We start from the raw sequence: 14,656 nt of genomic DNA, 5'->3' as shown, positions 1-14,656 counted from the left end.
TATAGTTTTTTAAATTATGTAAATGTATTTCTTTAACATGCATTTCAATGGTAAAAAACGATTTTAAAGAGTCAATTGTATTTTAATATTAATAAAATTATTTATTAACTGTGACTAATTAATTAATACAACTACAAGTCGTTTTTGTCTTTTTTTTCTTCTTTTAATATTATATCCCTTGGAGATGTCTTTAGTAACTAATATGGGAATGTGGTATCCCAATCCAACTGTACCTCAGCATATTATTATTATTTTTTTTTTTTAAAAAAAAGGTGTCTGGCTGTCAGCACAAAACGAGAAAAACAATTATGTTAAACAGAATCTCAATATTTATCTTAAAGCAAATCCAATATAGGCTTATTGTGGGATGTACAGAAGCGTGTGAATGTAGGGCTTTTAAAATCTCAATCCTATATAATTATGATCCCCGTAACCATCACTATTTTAAATTAATGAAAAAAAAAAAAAACTCGAGACATCGATCCAGCACCATCTCATTAATTATCACCTTTCACATTCCCACCGGCGACTATGCCCCAACGACGAACCCTTTCCATATCGCGTCAGGATTATTTAATCCTTTAGTCCCTTTTAATCTCTATCCATTAATTTTAGTATATAACATTGTCCAAATTATTAGTCTCAATTAGTTTTTGCACGAGTCAGCCAGCCAGCTAGCTAACTCCACAAGCATTCTGTTCTTGTTGCGTCATATATTCACTACTTCTCTTGTTCTTCACATCTGAATCATCATCTCTTTCTCCTTGTAAATCCAAACCAATCTCTGTCTCGGTATAGATTTAACCCCCTCTTCCTCCCTCTTTCTGGTTGTGTCTCTATATATAGGCGCATTACCTCTCATCGATCATTATATTAACCAAATAGATTTCTGTATCAAAAGATCGGCAATACAGGATGCTACCGAGAGGAGGCCGCATTGCCATTCTCATAGCAGTGCTAGTAGCTTTTGAGATTCAGACATCCTCGTCACAGATTAATAGGGCTAGTTTTCCAAAGGGTTTTGTCTTTGGGACAGCCTCTTCTGCTTTCCAGGTTTGTGTAATCTCTTTTAATTAATTAAACCTCCTGCTTTCTTCTTGAAAAAGCCAGTGAAGCATGCATATTTTCTCTCTTTTATGTTTCCTGTCGATTAAAAAAGAGAGCCCGTACACATTCAGAGGGAAAGAAAACATTGTTGAGAATGTGTGCGTGTTCTTGACTTCTTTCTGAGTTCAAACCTCAACATTACCAAACTCACCCACCGATGCTTAAAGCAAGCTCTGCCAATGAAGCTTCCCTGGTGGTTTTTTTTTGTTTTAGAAAATGACTTCCAACTGGTTATTGAAGGAAGTGTATTTGTCTTGAACTTCCCAAGTTATGTCATTTCCTCGTGACATACTAGCCGTGCCGTTTAATGCTCTTAGCCAATTGTCTTCTGTCTTTACTCTTTAGGTGGATGCATGTTAGCTACTTTTTGTCAAATACCACTTGTGTGGTTTCTCGTAATTTAGAGACGCTAAAATTCTTTTTCTTTTTCTTTTTTGAAGTTGAGGAATTGTTAGAGTGGATGCGTAAGGTCAAATTTTGTCAATATCATAAACCATTCTAGCAGTCTTTGGTACACTAAAACGAGTAGGGGCACAGACTCGCGCGCCGAGTAACTAGGGCCGCTCCGGAGGACCGTTGCTGTTTCCCTGGTTTTATGAAAGAACCACCGTATTTTGGAACATATGCAAATAGCCCCTCGTTCTTTCTTTCTTTTTCTCTCCGTGTTCAGGATGCCCAATCGCTCTGTTTTCTTAAGTGTTGCCCTCACATGCAGTCCAAAGTTTGGGGCAATTTTAGCACGATGTTATTGCAAATAACAACTTAAAAAATTATATTGGTGGTTCTCGATAATTTGAGATTGAAATTTGCATACTGAATATGAAAATTTATTTATTTATTTCGTAATTATATATTTATTTTTTATGATTGAAACTAGTGTAACATGATATCACTCCGAAGTTGGTCTAGGTTAATCTAAATGATTTGGTTTGGTTTACTATATATATATATATATATATATAAAAGAAAAAAAAAAAATTAGACAGTCCTGATAAATTAATTAATGAGTTCACACTTTTTTTCAATTCTAGGAAAAGGATTAGAATCTTTTAGTGAGCTGATCAGATGAGTATGCCACCAATTATTTCCTTTAGTTATTGTTTGTGGACACTAGGAGAGTTTTTTGTTTTGGGTACCTAAACACGGTAGAAAAATAATAAAATAGCACACGTCAAGAAATAATTAATTAGAGATGTAATATATTTTTACTAGTCTCAAGCATTATTTGCAACTAGTGTTGCAAATGACATGCAACTCGCAAGTTGCAGATAACGATTGAGATTCGATAAAGAAACACGTCTAGGAATAGTTTTTCCTGTCTTTAACTCCCTACCAAGAAAAAAAAAAACCCTAGTCACATGACTACCACAATTTTACCAGCCACAATTCATCAATTTTTTCAGTCACGATTCATTCACAACCAACACAATTAAACACAACATGTAACCACATCCATATCATATAATGTAATGTAATTAACATAATTTAATCTCACCTAATTCTTATATATAATATAATGACATCTAAAAATCATTTCAGATTTTAGAATGACCTCCACCACCACCCAAACTCGTCCAACTTGAAAACAAGCCTATAACATCCATGTAAGGGTCAACACCAATATCATCCCAGTTAATAGATGGGTTTGAGACACTGGTGGATGGTTTAACATCCCCAAGTACTTTCTTGATAAGCGATTTCATTTTTAATCACAACATTAAATCGAGCGTAGTGTTAGTTACTAAATGTCTCATCTCATCAATATCTTTATAAATAGCAGTTGTTACTGTCCAATCATCTCTCCATGATAAATAATGAGTCTATAATATGTATTTAAAAAAATAATTAATTCTCATCATTATAATAACATTATTATTAATAATATATGTTATATCTAAAAAAATTATTGCATACCAATCGATTTCATCTTAAATATCAAGATGTATAATGCATCGGATTACATGGACACCTCTGAAAACCTAATCAGATAGGTACTATAAACTAACCCTTAGTGGTCAAATATGTAGATGTCTAGATCAATTAAGCTTGTCAAATATATTATCATTCCTAGTATTCCAAAGATATAAGTAAACTACATGAATAACTACCAATTCCTCTTCACACTTATTGACAAACCAATACTAAGTAGTTTGTCATTGGGGATGGTGTTGATCGGTGGTGGTGATGGCGACTGAAAAATGGTGAGTGACCCGCGGGTGGAGAGAGAAATGAAGAAATTAGAGTAGAGGTGGAGAGAGGAGGGGTGATCTTGCGATGGATTTGAGTTTGTTTTGCGGTAGGGAGAAAGAGAGGGTTGTTGCATGTAACAGGTGTGAAGGAGGGTGATGAATGTGGTTCTAGATGTTTAAAATTGATTGGAATCGCAAGTCGTGTATAGCGAGATATGACTCGCCAAATGTATTATATATATCCCAAATATTTTTTTACTTTGGTATTTTACCACAAAAAAAAAAAAAATACTGTGCTAAAAACAATGAAAAAACTCACATAATCATCATCTAAATAAATCAAATAAGTAAAAAATGGCCTATTTTTTGTACGAAAACCTGTCGGAACTTAGATTATTCTTTTTTCTCGTCGGATATTGCTTCCACTCATATGATTTGTCCTTAAGTAGCCGGACATATTATAGTGATGAACTGGAGCAACGACTCAAGCAGATGTTGCTTCTTACACAGAAAACTTCCTGCCATGCAAAAAGGCCACAAGTAATGCATGATATGTTCAGCTTACTGCACTATAATGTGATGTTAATTAATTGTTGCAATTACATATTATTGTTCTTAATTTGATTTTATTTGCAGTATGAAGGAGCAGTGAAAGCGGATGGAAGGGGACCAAGTGTTTGGGACGCATTTTCACATACTTTTGGTAATCCTTCATTCCCAGCGAAGTCCACAGTTTGAGCAGTGACAGGATCGAATACTAATTTTCAAGCATTTGAACTAATCTTATGGCATAATTACTGCATTAATATAATTAAAGAAATCACCATCACGTGTTTAAATTGTAGAGTAGTCCTGGATATCACGTGTCGAGGCTGCATTAAGTAATTTGTAGAAGTGTTTGACCTTGCATCCATTAAACTAGTAGCTGATTGCTTCCCAACCTAATTCAAAGACCAGCTCTGAAGATGGAGTTATCAGTCAAGTCTTAGTTTCAAAATCTTTGATATTTTCTTTTCGTGAGCTTATCAAGGTATTTGGCCCTGCAGGCAAGATAATTGATTTCAGCAACGCTGATGTGGCTGTGGATCAATATCACCATTTTGATGTACGTCTTCTCATACTAAAAATTGCTTGTAGATATGAAACTCAGTCAAAGTATGCTACAGCACTGGATCAAAAAAAAAAAAAACCCCAGCAAGTATACCATGTCTTCTTTGCTTTTTGAAACATTTCACTGTAGAGATAGATATATCTAAACAGTTGACTTTGTGGTTATTGGAAACAGGAAGACATAAAACTTATGAAGGATATGGGAATGGATGCCTACAGATTTTCAATTTCTTGGCCTCGAATATATCCTAGTAAGTTTACATCATAGTATGTTAATTTTTTTTTTTTTACATTTTGGTAAATCACGGTTATGCATTTCCATGGGTATGGTAAGCGCATTCTATATGTAGAGTTTACTTTTACAGACAATCGAAAGAGGAAACTGGCACCCTTTTATATAGAGACATGATGCTATAACATAGAAAAGTTTCATACTGTGGGTCTGTGTATAGATGGAACAGGGAAAATCAATCAGGCAGGAGTTGATCATTACAACAAATTCATCAACGCTTTACTTGCTCAAGGTAAACCTTTACATTAAATCATCCTCTGGTGAGATCCATGCACTTTAGAGCTAGAAGAAGAGTTTGAGTACTTATCCTTGATTACCACTCCCCGTTTAAAAGTCACCAAACTCATGTAGCTAAAAGTATCTTTGTGCAGCATTCAATGCAGTCAATAGCTTGTAAACACCATACACCTTCGTCAACTTTGTCACTGGTTAGTGATTTTAATATGGTTTTTAATTCTCAAGGATTCCTTGTGTTGCTCAAAATTTGCAGGAATTGAGCCTTATGTGACCCTATACCATTGGGACCTTCCTCAAGCCTTGCATGACAGATATAACGGATGGCTCAGTCCCCAGATCATGTAAAAGACTGTTCTCGTAATTTGCAAATACGAAGTTAGAATCACCTTTATGATTTTGGTGGTTAAGATGATCTTTATAATTTGCAGAGAGGACTTTGCAACATTCGCAGAGACGTGCTTTGAGATTTATGGTGACAGGGTAAAGCATTGGATCACCTTCAATGAGCCTCATACAGTTGCTATTCAGGGTTATGATGTGGGTCTCCAAGCACCAGGAAGATGCTCTATCTTTCTCCACCTCTTCTGCCGGGCTGGAAATTCAGCGACTGAGCCCTACATTGTCGCCCACAACATCCTTCTTTCTCATGGGACTGTGGCAGATATTTACAGGAAAAAGTACAAGGTAAAGGCAATATACAGTGTTCTGAGCTACCGAGGAGGCCCAACTTGCCTTTTTTCTTCATTTTTTGCTCTTATCATTTATTTTATTTTCTATTTTTGTTGGTGCTAAGCTCGGGAATGATATCATGTATCTATGGCATGAATTTTTTCAGGCAAAACAACGAGGATCCCTGGGCATATCACTTGATGTAATATGGTTTGAACCAGCAACAAACACCACAAATGACATTGAAGCAGCCCAAAGAGCCCAGGATTTTCAGCTTGGCTGGTATCTGTGATCAAATCTTTCAGTACAGAAATAGCACTTGCCTAAGATATGTCCATGTTAATTTGTGATGTTTTTCCTCCAGGTTTATCGAACCTTTGATCTTAGGCAACTATCCGATCACAATGAGAAACAGAGTAGGGGATAGACTGCCAAATTTTACTGAAAACGACGTCGCTCTTGTTAAAGGGTCTTTTGATTTTGTTGGCATCAATCACTACACAACATTTTATGCACGAAGCAGTGACTCTCTGTTTGGGGATCTAATTGGCAAAGTCCTTAATGACTCTCTCGCAGACTCTGGTGCCATAACCCTCCGTGAGTTAGCGATAATGATCCCTATAAAATAATTTCTTTTCAACTATTTCCTTTAATTAGTAGAGATAATGAAACAGCAATGTGATTTTTTTTTTAAAATAAAAAAAATAATCTGTCAATAACTGGTGCTCTTATTCTTTTCAGCATTTGGTGAACATTTGAAGCCCATTGGAGACCGGGTATGCACCTCGTTGAACTTAAATATTTTCACTCATCATTTAGACCACATAACAATGTCATTTGAGTGCAAAGATTACCTGTGCATTCATCTAGAAGAAAGACATTTTAGTGTTCATTGTTTCTGATTTCGTTCTTCCTTCTTCAATCCAGTTTCACTGGATTTCAGTCTGTCTAGTTCGTTCTCTGATACATACAAATGCATCACTCTATTTTCTTGCAGCACTTTTGGGTTTAGTGTTTCTAACTCTGCATCATCACTTACCTAAAACTGCAGGCAAGTTCTATATGGTTGTACATAGTACCTCAAGGGATGAGAAGCTTAATGAATTACATCAGGCAAAAGTACGGAAACCCTCCCGTCATCATAACTGAAAATGGTAATCTTATGAATCATCATTGGTTCTGTCAAAAGGCATTCAAAACCATTTCTCTGTGTTGATTTGGTCGTATAAAGTAACGTGTCAATTTATCTTAAACTCATCTCTGTTTTTTTCTTGATCTCCAATTATGGAGAACGTCTTAACTGGCCCTTACAAAGCTTCGTCATGGAAGAAAATTCGCAAACAAAATCTGTCTTTTTCTGTGATCCTAACAGGGATGGATGATCCAAATCACGCCTTGACCCCCATTAAAGATGCTCTAAAGGATGAGAAAAGGATCAAATACCACAAGGACTATCTGACAAGCCTGCTAGCTTCTATCAAGTATGGATCACTCGCCTACATGCCTCGTCGCATATATGTTCTGAGATATATAGTATGCTACCGCATGCAAACTAATACTCCATTCTGTTGTTTTGGTTATTGCAGAGAAGATGGTTGCAATGTGAAAGGGTATTTTGTATGGTCTCTTTTGGATAATTGGGAGTGGGCAGCTGGTTACACTTCAAGGTTTGGTCTCTACTTTGTGGATTACAAGGACAAGCTCAAGAGATACCCCAAGGACTCTGTTCAATGGTTCAAAAAGTTCTTGACTTCTACTTAGAGTGGGGGAGCTGAAGTAAATGAAGATTTGCATAGGCAAACACACACACACGCCCACTTTTAAAATTACATGTCCTGATTTTCTTTAAGCACTGTGTTGTAACATGATATTATATAAGAAATTTCAATTCAAGTACAGTTTCTTTGTCCAAGTTGAAGAAAAATGCAAATTCACGATTGCCCTGATTTTGTATCGTTCAATTTTCCAATCTGTTGCCTCTGCAGTAATATTTAGTTGATGCTGAGATTCTTTTCCGATACTGTTAAAAATCTACAGTGTTCATGGGTGTAGAGAATAATGTTTTCCCTGCAACCTTTATTTTTTAAAAATCTTAATGTAATTGTAATTGTAATATTTATTGAAAAGATATTAATACAACACTAGATTTTACCAATGTAAGCTGCAGTTTTGAAACTTTTTCTAAGTTTCTGTCTTTTTGTACAAGGAGCAACCTATAATTCCAACAACAACAACTAGATAACTCAAACCTTCCAGTGCACCAATTGAAACTCCTGGTTCAGGAGGGAGGCTACACCCTGATTTCCTGAGGGTTTAGAAAGACCAGGCAATCGCTGGGGCTGAGACTGATCCACCAGATATTGCAGCTTTCTCGATGATGCCATTGCCGCTGTCATCAGTGGTCTCCTTTGCCATGCCTACAACCTTGAGGGGCTGGTGGAATCTTGTACTTCTGTTACTGTCATGGTAATTGTGATGTTGTAGACTTGTAGTGACGAGGGTGATCGATAATAGCAGCATCTTTGACGTCCACTTCGGAGAATTGTTTTTTAGCTCAAATTTGGCAAAGTCCAGGCAATTAACTTCGTTCTAAGAAATAAGAGACTTGGAAGAGCGTTGCTCTCAACTAACGTTTTGCTACCTTATCTGTATTTTTATTGTCAACGGCAAAAGATTGAACCATTCGTTCGAAGTCCCCCTTTGATCAGTGCACTGCGCAGGAGATCTGGACCGTCAATGATCTAATACAAGTTTACAGGAATAATATGATCCAAAAGTTGAATTATAAAAAACCCAGATTCTCTGATTTATGGACAAAAATCTCCTGCTGCCCCCTGATTTTTTACAGGAGTATCCTAGTTTTCTTGATTTTTCACCTTATTTTTAAATTAATTTAGTTTCGATTTTTCTTGAGTTAAAATTTAATGTAATTTTGATGGGAGCTGAAATATTATGTATCTAGCCTAATTCACACATCCCATAAAAACTTTGAAGTCAAATGTGTTTTTTTCTTGTAGTTTAGCTCATCAAAATAGCTTCTCGCTCGTGGATGGCGTGAAAAAAATAACATTCAACGGCAAGCATATTTCCTTACAAATGCAGAACGGATGTACTTAAAAGAGGGCTTTTCAAAACGAACTACTAACGGTGGTTACTGGCGGAGACAAAACAGTGTTTCATAAGAAAAAAAATTGTAGGATGCTAGAAAGCTATATGGTTTTCTACAGGAGAAAAGCTTCAGCGGGAGAGAACAGTACTCAATGGATCATGGATGAATATGTATAGATTCGATCCTTGATTAATTCCCAACGCTGCACCAAATGAAAGCGTTAAGGCCAAGGTATACTCAAATAATTAATTTTGTTTTTTATTTTAAATTACTTGTTGAAAGTACACATAGTCAGAATACAAATATTTTTTATTATTTTATTATTTTTTTTTTTTTGGTAACAATTATAAGTAGGGCTCACATTTTGCTATGCGTCAGTCAAAACGGTCCGTGACCACGTCAGTATTTAATATTCTTAGAAGATAAGATGCACTCAAATAAAGAAAGAATTAAAGGTTAGGCACTCAAATCGACACTCAATGATTGAACCAACACACAGTTGTATTGAAAAAGAAAAAAAAAATAAAGCAACCGGTTACCGTTTCTTTTGATATTTTGTTTTTTTTTTATATATATTTACGTAGGTGTCCAGGTCAGCTTGCGCGCACCACGACTAATCCTCACGGCTCACTGAACATCCTGCAAATCTAGCGAGCATGTAAGACACGCGGAGTGACAGGCGTGCATGGTGAGATTTGAACCCTGGTGAGGTGGAAAGGAATAAACTCCTTTTACTACTAAATCAAGTCCTCAAATGCAAGATAATTTGATATTTTGTTTTTATTTCGTTTCAAACCGTCTCTGTTATCATTATTTACGCCCTCAACAGCAAGATCACGCGCGATGGACCACCCGTCCAGTCCGGGGACCTCAGATTAGCCATGTAATGCAACAACTAAAATCTCAAACAGTTGATTTTATATTAAGATATTTGCTTTCTTTTTTTATTTATAAATTTAAATTCTAGATCAAATTAATATTTACAAAAAAATATATGTTTTATAAAAGCATCAAGTTAATACGAAGATATAGCTTTGACAGTATAAAAGCAAATCTTATCTCTATTAACGCTTAAATTTTTTTTTTTTAAATCTCTTATGGTGGAAAACAAGCAATATTACAATCGAGAATAAAAAAGAAAAGAGAAGAGATCCATAAAATAGTGACGAAATTCCTAACCCTGAATTTGATTGAACCTCAGGTGGCCCCTGAACAAGGACCAACCTTTTCCTGTAAATTGCTGCTCGTCGATGTCAATTTTCAATTAATTAAGTTGCAGTGTCTTCCACGCTTAGTTGAGAAACTAATGCATCAAAGAAATTATGTCGTGGAGAAGAACCACTTTACATAAATAATTAAACCCCTTTCCTTCCGATTAGGATGTCTACCTGCCTGCCATCTTCTATTTCTTCATTTGGCTTCCATCCTACTCATGGTAAAGGAACTCGGATATTATCAAGTTTTAAAATTATATTCCTGATTAGATGATCATTACAATATAAATATTAAACTTCTCATTATAATTATTTATATTAAAATAATAGTTTATATATATATATATAAAGGTTTATTAAGAGATTTTTCATATTTATCATTTCATCAATAATATATAAGATATACTTATCTTCTATTAATATTATTAAAAGTAAAATTTTTCAGGTCTTTTCTTATTAAAAACGAAAGATGTAAATACATGAATCATGCAAGAAAAATATTCGTAATGTTTTATCTCTTGAGTAAAAAAATATAGATTCAAAATAATAGCTAACTTAAAACTCAAAAAACAAACATCTTTGTTTCTTAAATTTAAAATTTTTTTAAATTTATTTATTACCTCAAATCATTTAATATTTTTCCAATAAATATATTGACTTTATTATTAGAGGATCTCTAAGCTCTCTGATTAAAAATATTTTTGCAGGTATTCAACTATAATCCTGAAGTTTTTTGAAGAAATCCAAGCTTTTGAATATATCCGATCAATTAATATCTCAAACACTAAATAATATTTTAGTTATATATCTTGGATTTTGGGACATCATCACAAGATTCACAACCTAAAATTTGAGGTGTTATTCCTAAAAATAAAAGATTTTGACTAAAAATTAATATATTTAAATTCATGATCATTAAAATTTTAATACTATATTAAAAAATTATTTTAACTCAAAAACTTAAATTATTATACAATATATTATTTCTTTTACATCAATTTAACCAAGTCTTAGAGCTATGACACTATCACTCAAGATATCAAATTGTACATTATAAGAAGATAAATTTAATTCAAAAAAATACATAGTTACATATATATATATATATAAAAGCACAACAACTTACACCATCTTGTGGTGTCACTTACCTATACCAGAGTTTTTCAATCCAATTTAATAACTGACCTGATTCAAAGCTCGAATCACAGGTTTTAATCGAGTTATCTAGATCAATTCAAATTTATTTATTAATCAAAATAATATTATTTTGGTTTAAAAAAATAAATATTTAACTAGTTGCAATCTGGTTTTTGACCAAGTCTTATTGGATCACTTGGATTAATTTCAAAAAAATTTTTTTATTAATCAAAATGATATTATTTTGGTTAAAAAAATAAATATTCAACTGGTTATATTTTTGACCGAATCTTGAAAATAAATATTTAATTTTAATTTTTTTTTTTAAACTCGGATCAATTCCAACTTTAAATTAGCTAAATTCTAAGTTAACCCGTCGGCCAGACCTGAGTTTAAAGCCATGATATATACAAGTCATGTTGTCGGTGCCTCAATAATGCTAGGGTGTGAAACTTACCTTGTTTGAAAATTGAAATACATCTCACGATTTACTTGCTTCCCCCTGTATTTTTTTTTTTTTAATGACCCTGGAGAAAACACCATGTCCCATTTGCTGTTGACACTGACCAACAGTGATATTTACGCTCTGACCATAAAAAAACAGAACAAGAAGATTCTCTTAAAAAAAAGAAAAAGAAGAGAGTAGAATGTAAAAAAGCACACTTTTGATTTTGATTTTTGTTTTCTTGTGGCATGATTTGCTTTCCTAGTTCGATTAATTAATTATTAATTAGTTCAAAAGAAGGTAGCTAAAGTGCAACGAGGAGAGAAACGTGTCAGTGCTCATTTGGGTCATCATGTAATGTTAATTATGTTATGAAATGGAATTAGATCTTGAAACGAGACTCTAGGCATGCGAGTATGTATAAATACAAGGTAAAAGCCTCTCCATTTTCCTCATTCTTCGGCATAACAAGCTACCGCCTTTGCCTTCCCTTTCTATCTCCTATTCTGCATTTTCCCAATTATCTAGACCTCCAACCCCCATTTTACTGAAAGAACCAGCAGATCACAAAGGTAACTGTTCTAGTCTTTCTCTGATCTCTGTCTGCCTTGTTGCTCTATGCATGCTTCTTTTTGGCTGTCGTGTTTTGTACATGTAGATGGTTTGCTGTTTTTTGGGCTTTTTTGGATGTTGGGTTTTTGGCATAGCGCACAATTCTGTTTCATGATGGATAGATCTGTTGTGGTTGATCTTTGTTAATTTATGGGATATTTGATCCATGCTTCCTCTAGATCTAAATTCTGGTACAGGTGATTTTGATCCCTAACTCTTGCAAGAAGGGTTTTGAAACGTTGGACTTAAATTGTTGTTTCACTAATTTCAGAGCTCTTATTTCTTGCTTTATAGTGCAATCTTGGATCTATGATTTTTAAGGTAACGGAATCCATAAATCTAATATTCTGAGCCCTTTTGTCTCTCTGATATAAACCATTTTATTGGTCTGGCTTGTTAAGATTTAAACAAATTGAATCATGATCTCATGCGAAAGCATGTTGTAATTATGAAGATTTTAGTTTTCAAAGTGTACGTGTATTAATGGAGTTTTCGGAGGGAATGTTTGGTTTTAGCTTGGAGGAAGAATTTGTATTCAAGATCTGTTGATGTGTGCTTCCCCACTGAATTGTGATTTTGATTCTATTTTTAGGCTATCCATTACATATAAATATGGTGAAGATCTGTTGCATTGGAGCTGGCTACGTCGGTGGGCCTACCATGGCTGTGATTGCACTGAAGTGCCCAAAAATTGAAGTAGTAGTTGTTGATATTTTTGAGCCTCGAATCATTGCCTGGAATAGTGACCAACTCCCCATTTATGAGCCAGGCCTTGATGATGTGGTAAAACAGTGCAGGGGAAAGAACCTCTTCTTTAGCAAAGATGTGGAAAAGCATGTGGCAGAGGCTGATATAGTCTTTGTATCTGTGAATACACCAACCAAAACTCAGGGACTTGGAGCTGGCAAAGCAGCTGATCTAACTTATTGGGAGAGTGCTGCTCGTATGATTGCAGATGTTTCAAAATCTGACAAAATTGTTGTTGAGAAATCAACAGTTCCAGTGAAAACGGCAGAAGCAATTGAAAAGATTTTGACCCACAACAGCAAAGGCATCAACTTTCAGATTCTCTCCAACCCAGAATTTCTTGCTGAGGGAACTGCAATCCAGGACCTTTTCAAACCAGACCGAGTCCTTATTGGTGGCAGGGAGACCCCAGAAGGGCAAAAGGCAATTCAAGCATTGAAAGATGTTTATGCCCATTGGGTTCCTGCGGAACGGATCATATGCACCAATCTCTGGTCTGCTGAACTGTCGAAACTTGCTGCAAATGCCTTTTTGGCACAAAGGATCTCTTCTGTTAATGCCATGTCGGCACTATGTGAAGCCACTGGTGCAGATGTCTCCCAAGTGTCACATGCTATTGGAAAGGACACAAGGATTGGGCCTAAGTTCTTGAATGCAAGTGTGGGTTTTGGTGGATCATGTTTCCAGAAGGATATCTTGAACTTGGTCTACATTTGCGAGTGCAATGGCCTCGCCGAGGTTGCAAACTACTGGAAACAGGTCGTTCAGGTGAATGAGTACCAAAAGACCCGTTTTGTGAACAGGGTGGTTTCCTCCATGTTTAACACTGTCTCGGGTAAGAAGATTGCAATTTTAGGATTTGCTTTCAAGAAAGACACGGGTGATACAAGGGAGACCCCGGCCATAGGTGTTTGCCAGGGCTTGTTGGGTGACAAGGCTATATTGAGCATATATGACCCTCAGGTTCCACAGGAACAGATTCAAAGGGATCTCTCAATGCACAAATCTGAATTGGACAAGCCCCCTCATCTTCGGCCAGTGAGCCCCATAGCTATCGAGCAAGTTACTTGCGTGCGGGATGCTTATGAGGCGACAAAGGGTTCTCACGGGATCTGCGTTCTAACTGAGTGGGATGAGTTCAAAACTCTTGATTACCAGAAGATCTATAATGACATGCAGAAGCCTGCTTTTGTTTTTGATGGACGGAATGTAATGGATGTTGATAAGCTGAGGCAAATTGGGTTTATTGTGTACTCCATTGGCAAGCCATTGGATGCCTGGCTGAAGGACATGCCTGCTGTGGCATAAGACCTGCGTGTTTTGAAGTGGCCTGGGGAAGGTTGTAGTAGAATCACATATTGCGAGATGCTATCATATATTTTTCATTATTGTTGTCTTTATTTAGCCATATATATTTTAATAGTTCTGGGATTCGATTGTTTCCTATTTGGCGGTGGATGGGTTCCCTGACGCCATTGTGTCGGGATGTCCTTTGTTGGCAGCAAAATATTATCCATTCCTGTTTAATGTAATAAATCAGAACATCTGGGAATTTTAGCTCTCTTTGCCCGCTATGCATGCATGCATGTATGCATCATTCACCGCTTCTCCTGGATGGCTGGATCTTATGTGAGTTCATGGGAAAGAAAAAAAGACATCACACTATGCGTTTATCAGTTGAACACCTGCAATTTTGTCTGTTGACGTGAACGAAAGTAGTTAAGGATGCCATGCTATGGTTATGGTGGCTCTCATTTCATGGAAGAATTCGGAGAAAACTAACAGCTG

At 35.6% G+C, this 14,656-nt stretch overlaps 2 protein-coding genes across 2 annotated transcripts; both read left to right on the top strand.

The window, feature by feature from the left end:
• Nucleotides 1-491: 491 nt before the first annotated feature.
• LOC118043371 (beta-glucosidase 40) lies at nt 492-7,528 on the top strand. Its single transcript, XM_035051337.2, has 13 exons — nt 492-1,053; nt 3,933-3,999; nt 4,343-4,401; nt 4,582-4,657; nt 4,859-4,930; nt 5,189-5,276; nt 5,364-5,619; nt 5,771-5,886; nt 5,969-6,201; nt 6,346-6,380; nt 6,656-6,758; nt 6,977-7,085; nt 7,191-7,528. Exons 1-13 carry the CDS (start codon nt 916-918, stop codon nt 7,363-7,365), a joined length of 1,527 nt encoding a protein of 508 aa, XP_034907228.1. The 5' UTR covers nt 492-915; the 3' UTR covers nt 7,366-7,528.
• Nucleotides 7,529-11,800: 4,272 nt separating this feature from the next.
• LOC118043304 (UDP-glucose 6-dehydrogenase 5) lies at nt 11,801-14,429 on the top strand. The gene is made up of 2 exons (XM_035051246.2): nt 11,801-12,081; nt 12,714-14,429. Exon 2 carries the CDS (start codon nt 12,734-12,736, stop codon nt 14,174-14,176), a length of 1,443 nt encoding a protein of 480 aa, XP_034907137.1. The 5' UTR covers nt 11,801-12,081; nt 12,714-12,733; the 3' UTR covers nt 14,177-14,429.
• The last annotated feature ends 227 nt before the right edge of the window (nt 14,430-14,656 follow it).

The sequence above is a fragment of the Populus alba genome, chromosome 10 (assembly GCF_005239225.2).
Source record: "Populus alba chromosome 10, ASM523922v2, whole genome shotgun sequence".
Classification (NCBI taxonomy): domain Eukaryota; kingdom Viridiplantae; phylum Streptophyta; class Magnoliopsida; order Malpighiales; family Salicaceae; genus Populus; species Populus alba.
Note: the sequence above shows the minus strand (reverse complement) of the source record. Positions and strands in the feature narration are given on the sequence as shown.

Bases quoted from the DNA above. Each gene is read 5' to 3' on its own strand.
- LOC118043371 (XM_035051337.2), top strand. From the start codon at position 916: ATGCTACCGAGAGGAGGCCGCATTGCCATTCTCATAGCAGTGCTAGTA. The intron at 4,931-5,188 runs GTAAACCTTTAC...CAAAATTTGCAG, and splicing joins CAACGCTTTACTTGCTCAAG to GAATTGAGCCTTATGTGACC. The intron at 6,202-6,345 runs GTGAGTTAGCGA...TATTCTTTTCAG, and splicing joins CTCTGGTGCCATAACCCTCC to CATTTGGTGAACATTTGAAG.
- LOC118043304 (XM_035051246.2), top strand. From the start codon at position 12,734: ATGGTGAAGATCTGTTGCATTGGAGCTGGCTACGTCGGTGGGCCTACC.